Raw genomic sequence first — 19247 nt, 5'->3', positions numbered from 1 at the left:
CATCCCACAGACTCCCCACCCTGGTTAAAGGCAACCCTCCAGCCAGACCCAGCCACACCCTAAATGTAGCCTGAGAAAACCACAGAATCTGAAAGGGAACTTCAAGGCCAGACACACATGCTTCATGTCTTGGGTGTGGTCCATTCTTTCTCCCCGTCTCATGGAGAAAAAAACGCACTCCTTTCCTCCATCCTCAAATCTCCAACCCTGACTTCCCTTCCTTGTGCTCCAGTAATGATCCTGCTTCCCATCTTGTGGATGGGAAATGGAAAATGAAAACAACCAGAAGAGAAGTGTCAGGGTTCTCACCACATCTACTCATCCCAGCAGATGCTCCTACAGGTGGCACCTTCCCTTCTGCTACAGCAGACACCCCACTATCTACCCCATATGATGCCACCCTCGCCCTTGTGTCCTGGACCTCACCCCCTCTCTCATTGCTCCTTCATCACTCCCTCCTCTCTCAGGCCATCACATCTTCCCTCTCTACTAGAACATTCCCACCAGCATCACCCACCTTAACACTTCCCCCCAACACAGAAAGGACAGCAGAACAGCAGACACCCCACTAGCACAGTGCAAGGGGGGCAGAGGAAGGTTGAGGAAAGGAGATGACGAAGGATATGGTGGAAGCTCAGGCAGCCAGACCAGCATGGGCAAGGGTCCTGTGGCAGGTGGGAGCATCCATGCAGGCCCACTGAGATGGCATGTGCACAGACAGGGAGGTAGGTGGGAAATAAGGCCAGAGAGAGGTCAGGGTCAGGCCTCTTAAAGACACAGAGCTTTCCCTAGAGCCCTAGGAAACTGCTGAATGTTTCAAGCTAGAAATGGCTTGATGGGATTTGCATTTTCAAAGGATCACTATGATTACTCTGTAAGGACGGATAGGAGTGGGTGTAAAATGACCAGTGGGGAGGCCATGGCCATCATGTAGGGAAGCCAGGACGGTGGCCTGGCCGTGGGTGTTGCTGCCAATGGAGAGAAACTGAACTGACCGTTTTGAGAGCTACTGAGTGCTAATGCAGACAAGACGTCCTGAGGGGTGGAGCCTGTAGCGAGGAGGAAGAGAAGTTGGCGGTGACAACTGGGCTCAGGCTGGCACAGGCAGCAAAGGAGAGGCATTCCCTGAGCTGGTTGGTGCCTCCAGAAGGCCAGGCTTGAGGGAGAAAGATCCTGAGTTCAGATCTAGACGTACTGAATATACAGTGTCTATAACACATCTACCAGGACGCATCAGAGAGGCAGGTGGATACTAAGGCTGCTGGTGACTTCGCACAGCCTCCCCATAGCATCTCTTGGGTCCTTCCTCTGCGCTGGCCCCCCACTGGGAGCCCAGGGTCTATGAATGACGGGGCACGGTTCACACAAATAAGCAGGCAGGCTGCAGGGGAGCGGGTATGGGTGTGGGAGAGAGAAGTGGAGAGGAGTGGAGGCACCATTCACCATTCACCATTCACGAGCCTCGGGGCACGTGAGCATCGCGCTCTCCACCTCACCACCTGCACAGATCCCTTAGAAAGATGCCCGGCACCGAGCGGGCACTGACGAAATATTTGTCAGATTGAATTGAGAGAAAATGAAAGTGCTTCACAAATACACCGATTTGTAATTTGAACAATAGGGAGGATATTTTATCCTCTTAGCAGCGGATACAAAGACTTCTCAGGAGAGAAAGGTGTGTGGTGGGACCTAGGGAAGAAGTCCTAGAGGGAGCCCAGACCTCCTGTGAATTCCTGAGGGCAGCTAAGGGAAGCAGGCTGGGCAAGCGAGAAGAGGAATCCCCCAGAACTCTTGGACAGGAGGCAAGCCCCAGGGGAGCATTTCAAGTGAACCCCTGGGCTCCGGAGACCCACGAAGCTTCACTGCCATTACCCAAAGTCCCCATGAACTCTGGGGAATGGTTTTCTCTTGCAGAAGTCAGGAAAAGAGGTGAATTTGGTGCACAGACAGCGAATGGGGAGTCAACCAACTTCTCTGTGATATGTAATAGCTAGAAATGTCTCAAACGCCTATCTTTATGAGTACACCTGTATCCTATATAAGCAGGTGCATATATATAAGAATGCCTTAAAATTCCTAAATAATATCTATAGGACACAAGGAAACCTACTTTACAGGATCTGAAGGCTTAGGACTCTACGGGAAATTAAATTGCTAACACATACCGAGGACTGTATTAATTAGGTTATATTAGCTCCTGTCACAGAACAATCCCAAATGTCAGTGGCTAAATATAGTCCGATGTCCAAGTGTCCCTCACAAGGATGCCCCCAAGCACTTTTCCCGACGTGCCAGCCACTGCACTGACGCTTTCCCGGCGTTGGCTCTTTAATCCCCACGACAGGCGAAGGGAGAACTCTGATCTCCACTTTTCAGATGAGGGAACAGGGGTCTCTGTGATGCTGAGCTGGACCCAGGCAGCCCAGCTACGGTTGCTGCCACAGGTCGGTTATTTGCAAGAAAGTTCGCCGACATGGGCTGTAGCTGGGCTGGTACTGGGGTACAACGGTGTGTGAAACAGATGGAAGTTTCTGCTGTCCCTAAGCGGACCCGCTCGCTCGCAAGCTCTAATCCACGCATCTGTCCTTAAGACGATTGCATTGCATTCAAGGGTTGGCTCGCTCACTTTGTGGTCGCTGGTGGGAGGCAGTGGGGGGTGGGTAGCTGTGACGTTGTGTTTTCACCTGGCCGCTGTTCGCCTTCTCAGCCAGCACCCCAGGAAAGATTTAGAGTCAACAGGCCTTCCTCTGAGCATCATTCGAGCCCAGCTTCCATCATTTCCTGGCCACGAGCACTTACTCCCACCAAGGAGCCTCCAGGAGCCTCAGTTTCTTCATCTGTATAATGCAGGAGAGAAAACCCCACTCAAAGGCCTGCAGCAGAGCCCAGCTGAGTTGTAGTTCAAGGGCCTGGCCGAGGTCCCAGCCCCCAGGGCGGCTCCACCTCCTCCCTGCCCCCACCCCTGGAGCATTTCAGCGCAGCGTGGGGGCTGGGCACAGACCATCCCAGTCACTGCCCATGGGAAGGCGCTTCTGCAAACTCACTGAAGGGCCGAGGGAACGTTTGCCATCCTCCATGTGGGGTCTGCCTTCTTTGCAGAGCGATCTGCTGTCTGGCATGCAAAATGCGAGGTGACTCCCAGCCGAGCGGGGGCACAGAGGTGGGTGGACTGACCCGTTCATCAGCCTCCTCGGCGGCAGTCCCCAGCCCCGAGCCAAACCTCTGCTGCCCGTCAAGCTTCTGCTAATCTTCAGAAGCCTCAGTGCAGCGATGGAAGGCTGGGTTTTGAAGTCTTAGGCCTTAGATCCTCTCCACGGCACCGCGGGTGTCTGTGTTTTGATTCACCAGGCAGATGTCCAAACAGACAAAGCGATACCTTCCTTCAGGGGCCTGGGAGAGGGCTGAGCCAGCTTCAGAAGAGCAAGAAGTCAGCACGAGGCCAGTGGGCACTGAGCCCCTGGAAACTCTGATGTTTCAAGTGTCCTCTCTCCTCTTGTTTTCCAGGGAACTTCAAAGGTCTCTGCAAGCAAATCGATCACTTCCCAGAGGATGCAGATTACGAAGCTGACACAGCAGAATATTTCCTTCGTGAGTGCATGCAATTTTTTCTCCCTTCTGGGGGCAGGTCCTGTCCATCCCAACCTCCGGGAGCACCGAAGGCCAGGATTATCTAGAGATCCCTGTCTTAGCAGAGGGCAGGAAAAAGCTGAGCCTCCCTCCTTTCCTCCTGTCCAGAGACCAAAACTTCATGCATGCTGTTTCCTCTGCCTACAACACTAGTCCCACCCCCTTTGTCTGATAAACAACTACCCATCCTCCAGGTCACAGGCTGAAACACCACCTCCTACAGGAAGTCCTCGGTGCTCCTGAATGGGTTCCCAGAGCACAGCACCTTTGTCATGCCGTGGGGTCCTTTTCTATTTGTGGAAACATCTCCCTGGCAGTCCTGCTGATTCTATGAGGCCATGCGCTACCACACCCCTTATCTTGTCCACTTGTTCCTATTCCTAGAGCAGGACCCCACACATAATGAGCGCTCAGTAAATATTTCTTGAATAACTGAAGGAAGAAACTCGTCAGGCATTGTCTGATTGGAACTTCTCCCGAGACAATAAGTGAGATTTATTTTTTCCCCCAACAACCAAGTCAAAATCCTGAAGTAATAGCAGCTGTGACCTTAAATCTACCTGAGGCATATTGAGTCCCAAAGAGAATTTCTCAAGAATCAGCAAAAACTAACATGGTAAAATGCTCCCTGAGAAAGGGATTTCCAGGAGAGGGGCTGAGGGTCCTTGATGCCTGGGACAGCAAAGCCACCTGAGCAGAAGTGGTTGAAAGCTCAGCTCCGGGCTCTAAGGAGGCTCTTCTAGAAGAGGTTTGCTCTCTTCCCAGGAGCATGCCCATCTTCTGCCCCCAGTGCCCTTCCCAGCGGCTCAGAGCCCACTATTGCCTCCCTCCCATCCCCCACAGCAGAATGGCTAGCATCACTCTCCGATCACTTTTATGGAAAGTGTAGGAGGCATTTCATTACATGGATCACCCTGTCTCTTTCAATAACTACTCCTCACATCAAAGCCAACTCCCGGGTCAGCCTGGAATCAACCTGGTTTCATTGAAAAGCGCCCGGAACATGAAGTCAGCCGGGCAGCGAGGAGGAGAAAGGAAGGGAACACGATGTAATTTATAGATTTCTTTTTAAAGGGAGAAAAATATCTTACAATGCTCATCATTTCCTTTTATGAGTTCCCCAGAGACACTGCTCTTAAATGGAATTCCTAAAAGACCGTTTGATCATCCTTCTCCCTTACCGTGTTGGGGTTCTTGAAGGAGCCAGGGGCGGGGGGCGGGGGACAGTGACATAAAGGCAGCCTGAGGCTGACTCTGGGCCAGAGCCCGTGCTCAGGGCTGAGGACATCGAGGGAAAAGAATGGCACGCCGTCCAGGACCCCAGGCAGGGAAACAGCTGGCCTTGGGAGAGAGGCCACGGCACAGACAGACCAGCTGGTGCAGGTTCAAGTGGGGGACCAGTGCTAAGCCTCACGCCGGAAGCCCTCATGGTTGACCACAGTGAGGATGTAATACTGAATCAGCTAGATACAAAGGGCTGGGGATGGGAACTTTGTCTCTTTTGTGGCTGCCTCGAACAGCTTCTAGAATAGAACAGGTGCTCCATAAATGTTGTCTGTTAACTAACGGGCATATATAGGATTCCTCAGTGACTATTTCTACCTATTCTATACCTCCATCTCTTTATTATTATTATTATTATTTTAAAGATTTCATTTATTTATTTGACAGACAGAGATCACAAGTAGGTAGAGAAGCAGGCAGAGAGAGAGGAGGAAGCAGGCTCCCTGCTGAGCAGAGAGCCCGATGCGGGGCTCGATCCCAGGACCCTGGGATCATGACCCAAGCCGAAGGCAGAGGCCTTAACCCACTGAGCCACCCAGGCTCCCCCATCTCTTTATTATTAAAGAGAGAAGAGCTCAGAGTGTTTGGTTCACTTGACATCCCTGGACAAAAGACTGGAACTGGTGGTATTAACAAGGCAGGATTCCAAGGCTCTGATTTAAGCCTACTTAATCCAACAGTACTTTTTGAGTATTTGTAAGAAGAGTTGGCAAAGTTTTTCTATAAAGGGCCAGACAGTAAATATATTAGGCTTTGTGGGACGTACAAGCCTCTGTCCCAACTATTCAAGGCTATCCTTGAGTACAGACAGATGCTCCAAGGAAACCTAACTTTATTTACCAAAACAGACAGCAGGCTGCATTTGACATGGTTTGATCTATAATATGCCAATCTCAGGCCAAGCAACAAATGTCATTTTTGAAAGTTGCAAGATATGAGTTCCCATCATTCTCTAGCAGATTCTAATCCTAATTAGATTCTCTCATTTTTACTAAGCTCTAATCTGGTTGCCTAGAGAAGCTAGAAGGCAGGGATCATTCTTCTAGAAGGATCCCCAGCCCTACTGAAGTGGGAGGAGCTAAGGCCCAGGGAGGTGGATGGAATTTCTCCCAGAGGTGGGAGCACTTCTCCCATAGGGAGGTGGGCGGTGCTGTGCCTAGAGGTGGGCGGGGCTGCCGCCGGTGGGCGGGGCCTGAGCCCGCTGCCACTTCGGGTCTGTTACACCCATCCTCATTGCCAGCCTGCCACGTGGGAGGGCAGGAGAGGGGCTCACTGCCTAGAAACAGGCCCAGGAAGGTAGCATGTATGCCATGACAGACAGGGTTAGAGGGAAGTATGTGGTGCTGAGGGAGCCTGGCTCCTAACCCAAGCCAGAGATCATTCCAGAAGGCATGAGACTTGGCCTCTAGCAGCATTGGCTCATTTACTAATGAGACATTCACTAAGCACTCACTCCGTCCAGGACACTGTTGTCTCGGTACAGGGGATCCAAGGATGAAACAAAACAAAGTTGGCACCTCTGTGAGCCTGATGTTCCAGGGGGAGGAAGCAAGCAGTGAGCAGAGGCGTGAGCAACCAACCCTCTGAGACAGTTTCAGAGCTGGGAGGGGGCGGGTGGAGGGCAGCAGGGCAGGGGGTGGGGGGGGTGTTCCTTAGGTGTAGGACAGCTTCTCTAAATGAAGAAAAGGAAGGAGCTAAGAGGATTGGGGGGGAGCACACCCCTGAAGAGAGACTGGCAAGAGCAAAGGCCTTATGAAGGCAGGGCGGAGGCCGGGTGTGTGGGGGTCAGGAGGGCGGCTGGCCCGGCTGAGCACAGTGCAAGAATGGAGGGCATCCCACAGCATGAGGTCAGACAGGTAGAAGAGCCCAGTCATGTCGGGAAAAATCGGATCTCATTCTAAGTGTGATGGGAACCATGAGCTGGGGACGCTGATTTGGAAAATTAATTCTGGCTGCTGGCTGTTTGCTCTTGCAAACATCCTGGACATCCTGATGAGAAGCTATGGCTGTTGGACCAGATTTTTAGCTGTGGGGATGGTGAAAAGTGAGGGGTTGTTGGAAGACAGGGCTGAGAGGAGTGGGGTGGCCATGCCACGTGGGGTGGGCCCCGGGACAGGACCCTACTGGGTTTCCAAAGGACAGCAGAGGACCATGAGGAGGGATAGGGTAGGGGCAGATGACCTAAGAGGGTGGAAAGGGGCTCAACAAAGAGAGACCGTTCACACCCAGCCTGCTTCAGACTCAGAGGTCCAGTGGGGCATGCAGGGTGGACCCCAGAAAGATGGCTGGAGCTCCTGCTCCTACGGAGGTCAGGGACACAGTCTACCGGACCCTGCTCAACCAAAGGGCAGGATCTGTTCAGAGTCTGACACAGGGCCAGCCCCCTTCTAGAATGGTCAGAGGCCTGACCATGTGGAAGTGTGAGATTGTGGCCTTGCCTGGCAGAGCCATAGTTCCCAAAAAAAACCCTCTGAGTGTCTTCTGCTCAGCTCTCTGGGGTTGGTGCTCCAGATGCCAGAAAAGATCTGAGCCACCCAGCAGCCGTGGGCCCTTTTTGGCTGCAGACAAAATAAAGACCTGGCCCTCATGGCACTTGCAATCGATGACAATGAAATGAGCAAGTTCATTATATAGTCTGTTAAACCATGAGGAGTGATATGGAGAAATATCCAGCAAGAAAGGGGGTTAGGAAATTCTGGGGCAGGGGTGGGGGCTAATAAAATCCTTCTTGCGAAGTTTGGGCAAAGATCTGAAGGAGGTGAGAGGGAGCCATGTGGAAAGCCAAGCGAAGAATGTTCCAGGCAAAGAGAAAAGCAAGTGCAACGGTCCTGAGACAGGAGCATGCCCAGAATGTTTAAGGAAGGGGTCTGAAGCCAGAAAGACAAGAATAGGGTGAGCAAGGGGTGGCCAAGAAAAAGCCCATGCAGAGAGGCCCAGGGGCCCCTGCGGGTCATGGAAAGGGCTTTGGTATTGCAGAAAGCCATCGGAGGGTCTGAGCAGAGCAGTGAACACCATCTCACGTTCTACAGGATCCCCTGGTTGCTACGCTCACAGGAGACTAAAACAGGGCAAGGACAGAGGCAGGCAGAACAGTTAGGAGCCTGCTGGTGATAATTTAGACAAGAGAAGGTGTCCTGAACCAAGGTAGAAGCAGTGAAGGAGGAGAAAAGGGGTCAGAGCTGGAAACTATTCCCAAAGACCTGCAGATAGGATTTCCAGAAAGGCTGTATGTATTTACCAGGGAAGAAGGAGTCAGGGTTTGAGCCCAAGGCTGGGTTTGGGGAGACTGGGAAGCTCAGTGTCGGCCGCCTTAAGTCCTAGAGGCCTGTGGGACTCTCTGGGGAGATGCCCTGGAGCCTGGGACTCTGGGGACAGGTCTGGCCCCGGACAGGAGTGCACAGTTATCAGCAGGTGGATGAGATCTAAAGCCAGGAGTCTTGATGAATGGACGAAGGCAGTGGTGTAGAGAAGAGGGGCAGGGTCTGAGCCCCAGGAAGCCAAGGCTCAGAGACCAGGAAGCTGGGAAAGGCCCAGGGAAGGAGGCTGAGGAGGGTGGCAAGTAGGTGGCCCAGGTCATCTCTACCATCCTCATTCCACCTGCTGGACTGAAGATCTAGAGCAGAGCGGGAAGGAGAGAATGCCAGAAGGACAAGGCTGGTCAGGAATGCAGAGCTCAACTCCTGGGGTGGCAAAGCGGGGATCACTTGCTCTCAAGCCATCAGGCCAGGCTTTGGACATTGTCCAGTGCCTTGTGGGGGACCTGGCAGAAGTAAGGCACCTAATCAATATCTGATAGAGTGAATGAATGAATGAATGAATGAATCCTCTTACCACCCCCCCACATGCCCCCATAGGTATTTGAGGAGTTCCACGGCTTGTCTTGAACCACAGAGTCCAGGGGCTTTCTAGTGACAGGCAGTGGTCATAGCATGGGCCTCCCGACATCTGGGCCCCACAAAGGTGTGGCCAGTGCACCCCTCACCCACCCATCACTAGCTTACCCAAGACAAATGATGACCAGACCTGTTTTCCCCAGCAAGCTTTGGGGGGCCACCGATGTGTCCGCTCTGGTGCTCCCCATCCTTATCCCTCCTTACCAAAGCTTGAGCACGGGTGAAGACAGAGGCCGTGGTGACCCAGGTGTGACTTCCTTTGTGTGTCTGTCTTTGTGCACGAGGGGGTGAGTCTGTGCTGTGTTCTGTGTCTTCTGTGTCCACGCATGTAAGCGTTTGTCTGAACATGTAAGTGTCCATGTGCTTGTGTCTGCTAGTGTGTCTGCGGGTCCCTGCAGGGTGTGTGTGTGTGTGTGTGTGTGTGTGTGTGTGTGTGTATGTATTTCTCGGCACTCACAGTGTGATTTGGAAACATCTGAAGCCGCCACCCACACTCACTCACATCCACAGAACCAGAGCAAACGTGTCTCCAAACAGGGCTGACCTCCTGCACGCCACACACGGTGACACCCTCAATTGGGTCCTGGTTCACTTCTTTAAGTGCCGGTTGCACCTGGTGGGCTGACTTCAGCACCTTGTCCTGACTCACAACCTGCATTGGGATAAACACCAGCCCAGAGAACCCCGCGCCCCTCAAGAAACTACACCGGTCCCTTCTGCCACCGTGAGAACTAGCATTTGCTGGCACTCAGCCAGACCGGCCACTGTTGTAATTGCTTAAAGTGCGTTGATTCCTGATTCCTCATGGCGGGCTATGAGCTGGGTGTGCTCACGATCTCCCTACGGCAGGGGGGACAACTGAGGCTCAGAGAGCAGGCAGCATAGTCAAGAGAGGCACGCAGGCCGCCTCCATCCTGAGTTGGTGCCGCTGATCGGACACCTAGGGGACAATAGGGAATGGGATAGCCTCTGATGCCTGCACAGAGAGAAGCTCCCAGAGCTTCCAGAATTCTTTTCCAAGGTCATTCTCTACAGCACACTTGACTACTTTAGACATTGTCTCTGTTCCCCTTCACAACACCCTGGGAGCTAGGTCTGGTTGGGGTCTCCATTGCACAGACAAGAAAGGGAAGACACAGAGGCCACACTGCCAGTGGGAGGCATGGGGGGACTGGGATGGAGCCCCAAGGAGGCCACATGTGGAGCCCAGACTCTTAACCACCACTCTCGACTCCTCTCTCTTCCCTCATCCGCTGTCTTGTCCTTCCTCTTCCTCCTTCCCCGAGGAGGGTCTTCTCCGGGAACACTTGCTCTCCCCCTCTTCACTCTCTCTCTCACATTCATATGTGCTTGCTTGCACATACATCTGTGGTCCCGGCCACCTCCTCCAGCACAGCACGGAGGGGAGCGACGACAGAGAGATGCCCAAGAGCTTAGAAGGTTCTCCTGGGCCATTCCTGGGTGATCATGTCCTGCAAGAAGGCACCAAATACCAGGGGAATAACAAACTTCAAGAGTTGAGCGCTGGCCCCCAGAACTAGGGAGCCCCCCTCCATGCACCTGGGAATGACAACCATTCTGATCAAAGGCCATAAGTGACACAGGGACTACATAAGACAGTGCCCTGGCCTGGCTGAGTGACCCCTGAGGGGAGGTCTGGGGTGCAGAGACCCCTCAGAAACAGACATCACCTAGAAATCATCTAATCCAGACAAGGAAGTGGAAGGCAGTCACCCCCACGTGATTTGCACAAGCTCTTCCTGAGCTGTCTCTAAACCCTGCGGTCCCCTACACCCCAAAGCTAGCCTTCTCACTCGTCCATGGCCAGGCTCTCCCGTGCTCACCTCTGTGTCTATGATCTCTCATTTACAGTTTCAGCCCAGACCGTGCCTCTGTGCCCCGAGCCCACATGTCCACCCATGAACGACAACCTCCCCCACAACCCTTGCCGGCCTGGCCTTGGCCTGCCTCATTTCCTTTAGAGCTCCCCAAACCCTCCAGGGACTCTCTGTGACCCAGTGCCTTCCAGTTCCCTGAGTAAGGATCCTTCCTCCAGCCCTGCTCATGCTGCTTCCTCTCCCTGGCTCTCTTCTGCCCTGTCAGCTTCTCCTTATCCATCAGATGCCAACTCCAACATCACTCCCTCCAGGAAGCCCTCCTTGATCCCGTGAGCTCAGAATAGGGTCCGAGGGGCAGGAGGCACAGGCCTGAGAGCAGTGGTCAGACACCCAGACCCTGGAGGCAGACTGTGTGGGTTCACAAACCAGCTTCCCCACTTCCTTGCTGGGTGGACTCAGACAACTGGTTTAACCTCTCTGTGCCTTGATTTTAGCTGCGGTAGGAAGGGGGAATTCCAATACTTACTTGGCAGAGTTGTAATGAGAACTGATGAGTTAATATACATACAGTGCTTAAAATAGTCCTGGTGTACATTAAAGACTGGGTTATTATTATCTGGTGACATATATCTCCCTCACAAGAACCTAAGCCCCATAAGGACAAGAACCAGGCCTGTCTTTGAACCCCTAGGTCTCCCACGCCCAGCCTGGACCCCGGTTCCGTGGTAGGCACTCATTCCGTATTTATTCACAGGACTCACAGCTAGTCAAAGGCCAAGCCCCTCCCCACGCTGGACCGCATGGCCTTTCCCCGGGACACCACACTACATTCTCAGCCAGGAAGGGCCACACTGCAGCTAGTAGGCCAAATCTGGCCTACCAACTGTTTTTGCAAATAAAGTTTTATTGGAAAAGAACCGCACTCATTTGTTTACAGATTGCCTAAGGCTGTTTTCATGCTGCAACAGCTGAGTTGGGTAGCTGTAATAGAGAGCATATGGCCAGCAAAGCCAGAAATATCTACCATCCGCCCTTTTCCAGAAAAAGTTTGCCAATACCTGCTTCAGGTATTTGCAATCTCCATGAGGCCAAGGCCATGGCTTCGTGGGTTTTGTCTGAGGTTTCAGTGGGTTTGTCTTCATGCCAGGATGGGGCCTGGCACGCAGGAAGAGCTCCGTAAATGTTGGTAGGTACTGCGTAGTCCCATATGCTTAGTCGTAGGAGATCAATAAATATTTATTCATGAGATAAATCTGATACCTTCTGCTCCTCATGACAGATTTCAGCATTAAAACCACACCAGCTTCATAGGGAATCAAGATGATTCATGGGGAAGTAGGGTCTGGAGGAAGGAGGGGGAAACAACAGAAGTCAGGAATATCACACCTTTGACTGTACACTTTCCAGGATAGAACTAGGACTGGTAAGATCCAATTTGATCTTGACAACAGCGCTTGTCAAACTTTCATGTGCACATGACTTGGGTTACACACTTTTGTTAAAATGTAGATTCTGGGGCGACTGGGTGGCTCAGTGGATTAAGCCTCTGCCTTCGGCTCCAGTCATGATCCCAGGGTCCTGGGATTGAGCCCCGTATCGGGCTCTCTGCTCAGCGGGGAGCCTGCTTCCCCCTCTCTCTCTGCCTGCCTCTCTGCCTACTTGTGATCTCTCTCAAATAAATAAATAAAAATCCTAAAATGTAGAGTCTAACAGCTACCAAGTGAGCCCTGAGACTCTGTAGTTGTAACAAGCTTCCCACGATGCTGGCCCTCCGACTGCCCCTCCAGCAGCAAAGGGGCCTTACATCCCCGTTTGCTGGATGCGTGGGTTCCTTTTCCCATTCTGCAGTGTACACAAACAGACCCAGAGAGGTAAAGACCCTTGCCCACGGCCACGCTGTGAGGGAGTGACAAAGCCAAGGGCAAGAACTCCCGTGCAACTAACCCCGTCCCCCATCCTCACTCTGCCTAGGACGCTGCCCAGCCAGAAAGACCACCTTCAAGAAAATTCTCCAATGTGGGAGTCCTCGCTTGCTCTGAAGTCCCTCCCTGCCCAGCCTGAATCTGGGTCCTGCAAACATCAGCCTCCCTAGGCATGGCACAGTTTACCGGCTGTCCCCGGTCACCTTCATCCTGGGCAAACCTCGTCCAAGAGAGGCTGGTGTTTGGGGTGGCCCTGCTGGGCGGGAGAGGCTACTGTCCATACGGCCCACTGGCTACCCTGCCCTAGAACACATCGTAAGCTGCCCGGGACCTTCTAAAGTGGTCCCATTGCTCTCTGCTGGTTACAACACAGGAGACCTCCCTCTCCAGCCTCCTTTCTTGTCTTTGCACACATGTACATGCGCACGCGCACATACACACGGCTGCGCACACAGCGTCCCAGCTCCCTCTGCAGCTGGCGCTCCTTCTTTCTGCTGTCTGCAAGGCTAAGTTGGGATATCCGGGCTCTGCCGGCAGGCTGAGCTAACACCATCAGGCCCCTGCTTCCTGGGAGGCATTGGCTCCGAGGGTGCAGCCTGGGTTTGCCAAATGTGGGCATACGGTGGGCAGGAAGCGCCTGCTTTCTCAGAGGGGAAAGACTGGAGAGCTTCCTCCTCCGCTCTGCTCCTCTGAACCACCGCTGCTGCCCCTCGGAAGTCACACCAACCCGTCTTTCCTCCTTTCTGCTGTCACCCTCCATTCCCAGCTGGCCAGAAATCACAGGCACACAGAGAGGGCAGAAGCATGAGAAATCATCTAAAGGTCCACACCCACTTTTACACATGGGGAAACCAGAGAGGGCGAGGTACCTGCCTCTGCCACACAGCAAGTGAGTGGCACAGCTGGGACCCCAAAGCCAGATCTCTGGACTCTGTAGCAACCTTCCCAGGCTCCTCAAAAACCCCATAGGGAGAGTACAGGGTGGTCCAAAATTGGGACTGAGCTGAACTTGAATCCTGACTCATGAGCTGGGCTGCCTTGGGCAAGTAACTTTGCCTCTCTGAACTTCGGCTTTCTTGTCTATAAACTAGGGCTCTAAAAAACACAGCCCCCCAGGGCTGGTATGAGGATTAAATTAGAGAATGTACGTTAGGTACTCATTCAGGACTCAACACAGAGTAGGTGCTTGTCAAAGATTCTCTCTTCTCTCCTGAGTCTTCACTAAACTCTCCTATCCCCATGTGCTTATGAAGATGAAGATTCGAACAGTACTGAGTGTGCACGTCCAGGCACCATGTATGCGTGTGTAGGGGCGCAGGGGATCACGATGGGGACACAACCATTGTCTTAAAGTGGCTTGCAGGTGGAGAACGGCCACTCAGATCTGGGGGAGGCGGCCCATCCCTGCCTGCAGGAGAGGGGAGCCCGATGGCCCAGTAACCCAGCTGCGTCCCGTGCACGCCTCATTCTTCAGTCCCTAGTTCAAGCTCACCCTTCTTCAAGCCCCCTAAAATAACCCATTTACCCCACAGCATCAGAAAGCGGTGTAGACTTCCTGAAGATGCCGGGGGAAGAGAGAGGAGGAGTTTTACGTGACACATCAAAGCGAACTGCCTAAAATCCTCTTGGAAAAATTCCTCAAGTTCTATATAGAAAAACTCTGGTCTCCACAGATTTCTGTGGCCACAATGCCACCAAAGGGGGCGGGGGGAGCGAGGGGAGGCTCTCTTCCCAGCACCTTCCTCTCCAAAACACATCCCCAGTGAACCAACCCACCACCCTCCCCAGGGGGGTTGAGCCAAGGGGCCCTAAACCTCCTCAAAAGCCACTTAAACAACCCAAACATGTAAAGAAAACCTCCTTTCCCTCCCAGCAACTGCCTCCTGCCTGGCCCACAGCTCGCAGGACAGGGACTCAAGGTCCTGGGGTCAGCGCCGCCTTATTTGAATCTGGAGAGAAAGACTACTGTACTCTCCAGAGACACTTTGTGGGGGACCCAGAGCCTCTGGGTCCCCATAGGGACACTGCGCCCCACATCCGCCCCCTGCCGGCCTGGCCTGCCCCTCCCCCCTCCCACCCTCGGCCATCTGCGTCCCTCTGCCCTCCCGGTCCTCCCACACGCAGAAATAAAATGTTCCCGAGGGTGTTCTTTTCTTGTGCCTGTTTGTCGGTCCTTCCTTCTCACCTTATCCTGAAGGCGGTTTTTTTTTTTCTTTTTCTTTTTCCCTTGTCTTTTTCTCGGCAATATGTCTGCTTCTTTCTCTGTCTGGACTGCCTCCCCACAAATATTCACTCAATGAGCCTGCACTGGGGACCTACAATGTCTCCAGCATCCACCCGGGTTGGGGGGCCAGAGAGATTAAAAAGAGAGAACTAGGGAGAAAAAAAAAAGAACGAAAGAAAGAAACAGTTCTCACCTTCATGGGACCCCACGGCTTACGGAAGCATATACAGAAACAAGTTTTTCTATACTAACTATCCTTTACCCGGCGTTTACATGTCCCCAGAGACTTATCCAAGTGCCTTATCAGCATCAGTTCATTTAATCTTCATGGCAATCTGAGGAGGCTCGGCACTATGACCATCCCCATTTTACAGATAAGAAAGCTGAGGCACAGGGAGACAATTCGCCCCACCCTACATCGCTAATACATGTTAAAGCCAGATTCAGATCCTGGCCGTGTGGCTCCTTCACCACGATAACACACTGCCCCAGGGGCCCTAGCACAGAGGAAGGGATGGATCATTTTGCTTAAAGAAGTCAGGGAAGGCCTGACAGAGGAGGTGAGTTTGAGTTGAGTTTTGATGGGTGGATAGAAATCTGCTGAGTCAGAAAGAGCAGGAAAATCATTCTAGTGAGAAAGGTCAGTATGTCAAAAGTCAGAAGCATGCAATGACAAGACATGGGAAGTTTGTTGTGTCTAGACCAGAGAGGACATGGGGACTAAGAGTGGGGACCAGGAGGCATGAGGCTGGAGAAGGGTAGAGACCAAGTCACATAGTGCCCCGTGGGCCTCGTGAGGCCCTGGCATTTGGTCCTGTAGGTAGATGGGAGCGCCCGAAGGGCTGTGAGGTGGGCACTGGATTGTTCCTCCTCCCTCCCTCCCTAAGCAAACTTGACTGTGGCCCCGAGTCCACAAAACCCCCACCCCATGGGCCACTCTCTTCCCCATGCGTCCCTCTGGCTCACAGCTGTGCGGTTCTCTCTCTCCTTGACCATGTTCCATAGGGGCTGTGAGGGCCTCGAGCATTTTCCCGATCCTGAGTGTGATTCTCCTCTTCATGGGTGGGCTCTGCATTGCAGCCAGCGAGTTCTACAAGACTCGACACAACATCATCCTGAGTGCTGGCATCTTCTTCGTGTCTGCAGGTAATGGCCTCCGAGCTGGGCAGGCCAAAGCCCGGGCATGCCTGTGGGGAGCAAGCCGAGGTGTGGGTGCTCGGCAGCTGGGAGGACTTGACAGAGATGGGGGGAGGGAGGTCTTGCAACGGGTCCTGTCATAGGCTGTGCTGGGGTTCCTGCCCCACAGTAATGACCAAGCCCCCCACGGAGTCCTCCAGGAGCACCCCCAGACCCTATCTCTCAGCTCCATGGCCCATCTCCCTTCCAGTTTTTAGAAAAATACCCAAACCCCAGGTCCTTCTCAGAATACTGGGCCTATCCTCACTGCCCTGTCCCCTCACTGTCCCACACCCCGGGGAGCAGGCAAATACCTAAAACCACTGGCCTCAACCCTGTTACAGGACAAGTCACATTGCTTCAGATACCAGAAAAAGCCCGTGGCCCTACTTACTATACCCCAGCCCCAAACAGCTTCACATGTGCTAATTCATTTAATCCTCTACATGGCCCAGGGAGTCCTATCACCTACACCCCCAACTTTACAGATCTGCAAACTCTGACTCAGGTCACTTTGCCAAAGGCTTTGAATCCAGGTAACTGGCTCCAGGAGCCAGTCCCAAGCCCCCGCTCTACCAGCTCAAACCTCTGTGCAGTCTTTAGAGCAAGTTACTTAACCTGTCCCCGATCCATTTCCTCATTTGCAACCCTCCAGACACGCACAGCACAGCAAAGTCAGATAGCAAACACTCAATAAACAGCAGCTCTCCTGGTTACTCCGCACTGTGGTGGTAGAACGCCTCAGCCCTCCCCTAGCTTCGTTTCCATCAGCCCTCCCCTCCGTGGCTCTCTCCAATGGCACGATCCAATATTAAGGCCACGCTTGCCACCAGCCCTCTCCGGCACTGGCCACAAAATACCTGGAGCCGGGAAGGCCCCTGTGGCTGCCCCTGGCCTGACACGTGCTGGGAACTAACCAACCCTCTCTCCGACCCCGACCCCGACCCCGCCCCCGCCCGCTCGCCCGGTGTGTGCCCCGCAGGTCTGAGTAACATCATTGGCATCATAGTGTACATATCCGCCAATGCCGGGGACCCCTCCAAGAGCGACTCCAAAAAGAATAGTTACTCGTACGGCTGGTCCTTCTACTTCGGGGCCCTGTCCTTCATCATCGCCGAGATGGTCGGGGTGCTGGCCGTGCACATGTTCATCGACCGGCACAAACAGCTGCGGGCCACGGCCCGCGCCACGGACTACCTCCAGGCCTCCGCCATCACCCGCATCCCCAGCTACCGCTACCGCTACCAGCGCCGCAGCCGCTCCAGCTCCCGCTCCACCGAGCCCTCACACTCCAGGGACGCCTCCCCCGTGGGCATCAAGGGCTTCAACACCCTGCCGTCCACGGAGATCTCCATGTACACCCTCAGCAGGGACCCCCTGAAGGCCGCCACCACGCCCACCGCCACCTACAACTCCGACAGGGATAACAGCTTCCTCCAAGTCCACAACTGTATCCAGAAGGAGAACAAAGACTCTCTCCACTCCAACACAGCCAACCGCCGGACCACCCCCGTATGAAGCCCGAGGGGGGCCTGGCGCAGCGCCCGCAGGAGGGGCGCGCGGCCCTCCCCTCTCGCGTGGGCCCCCGAGGTTGGGCGGGGGGCGGGGGTAGGAGGGCGGGAACCCAACCATCCTTGGCGGAGGGAACCTTCCAAAAGCAAAAAAAAACAAAAAAACAAAAAAAGAGAAAAACATAACAAGTAAATTTAAAAAAAAAAAGAACAAACTATAAGAGGAACAAAGAAGCAAAACGACAGGAAATGTGAAAAAAAAATATTAACCGAGGGAAAGAAAAACAAACTTAAAAAAAAAAAAAAAACGAGAGAGGTTAAAAAAATTAAAAATAGAAAATAAATCTAAAAGAAAATGCATGAATTCCCATGTACCATTATTTTAACATTTAATAAAAACCAATTTAAATGAAAAAATAAAAGGGAACCAAGATAACATTAAAGCAAAAAATGAAGAGCAGAAAGGAAAGGGGAATGTTCTCTGCACTTATCAGGGGTTTATGTTCCTTTTTGTTTTAATGCGGGCGAGTTACTTTTCTGTTCTCTTTAACCCCAAGCGGGCTCTGCCTCCCTGGGCGAGTGGGGGGTGGAGACTCAGGGGCCCCGGGGCCAGGTGAGCCCCTCGGTCACTGCCATGTCCCTGGAGCCTCTGGATGGGTGCCCCAGGAACGCTGGGCAAGCTCCGAGGCTTGCGAGCCGACTCCACCCAGCATCGTTGGGGCAATTGTAGGCCTCCAGGTGACCCTAGAGTCCTTGGTCCCTCCTGTCCGAAAGGTGCCTGGAGGGGGGTGCACTTGGGGCCTGTCCAGCCCCCAAGTTCCCAGTCCTTAATGGTCCTTAACCCACTGTGATGACTTCCTAGGCCTTGAGGGAGGGGAAGGAGAGGGGATGGCTGCCCTAGGCTTGCGAGATGCCGGAACCCTGGAATCCTCAGGGTGAGCTTCTTGGGGTCACCACCCCAAGCTCCTGCCCTTAAGCAGGAGATGCTCACTCCCCGGGGGGGATATAAAGCAGCTCTCCCTCCTCACCTCTCACCTCAGGGCCACCTGATGACCCTGGGGCGATGGTGGACCCCCAGACTCATAGGCCCCCCCGCCCCCCTGGGAAGGGGGCTTATTGACCCTTTGGGGGTCCTTGGACTCACTGAAGCCCCCCTGGGGCCCAGCGGGTCCAACAACGACACTGCAAAAAGGTTTCTTTTTACAAAAGAAAAAGGAAAAACAAGTGGTGATTTTTTTTAATAAAAAAACCACAGACTATAAATAAATGTAAATATATAATAAGTGGATTTACTTGCAAGAAAATCAGATAGTATTTTTCTTTTAATTCTTTTCCAGCTTTAAACTGTGAAACAAAACAATGGGGTGGGGTGGGGGACTTAAAATTTAGCAGGGAACTTGTAAAGAGAAAACAGAAAACAAATATACAAATCCATTAAAAAAAAGAAAAAAAAAAAAAAACCTGCTGGGAGAGATCAGGGCTGGGCTCAAGGGGGAGGCCCAGGAGGAAGGCCCCAGAGGGATTGGCAGGGAAGTCGTAAGACAGAGATCTCTTCCTTATACCAGGAAGGTGCTGCTACTGCGGAAGAGAAAGAGAATCACGACGGTGAACAGGTCTACAAGAAGGAGATCGCACACCCACTCACACACACACACACACACACACACAGTCCTCCAGGCCCCACGCTCCAATCCACCGGGATACACAGTCTAAACCCTTCCCTCCCCATACACAGCCAGAAGTAGGGTTCAGAGAACACTGACTCCTGCCCT

At 53.1% G+C, this 19247-nt stretch overlaps 1 protein-coding gene across 1 annotated transcript in view; it reads left to right on the top strand.

Annotated features, from left to right (window-relative positions):
* The window catches only part of CACNG2 (calcium voltage-gated channel auxiliary subunit gamma 2), a 109956-nt gene extending 92376 nt beyond the window's left edge, over nucleotides 1–17580 (top strand). The window contains exons 2-4 of the mRNA XM_032836741.1: nucleotides 3505–3588; nucleotides 15794–15934; nucleotides 16947–17580. Coding sequence (XP_032692632.1) covers nucleotides 3505–3588; nucleotides 15794–15934; nucleotides 16947–17482 — 761 coding nt within the window. The 3' untranslated portion in view covers nucleotides 17483–17580. The remainder of the gene's footprint in view (nucleotides 1–3504; nucleotides 3589–15793; nucleotides 15935–16946) is intronic.
* The last annotated feature ends 1667 nt before the right edge of the window (nucleotides 17581–19247 follow it).

The sequence above is a fragment of the Lontra canadensis genome, unplaced genomic scaffold (genome assembly GCF_010015895.1).
Source record: "Lontra canadensis isolate GAN:19392208 unplaced genomic scaffold, GSC_riverotter_1.0 scaffold93, whole genome shotgun sequence".
In the NCBI taxonomy this organism is placed as follows: Eukaryota; Metazoa; Chordata; class Mammalia; order Carnivora; family Mustelidae; genus Lontra; species Lontra canadensis.
Note: the sequence above shows the minus strand (reverse complement) of the source record. Positions and strands in the feature narration are given on the sequence as shown.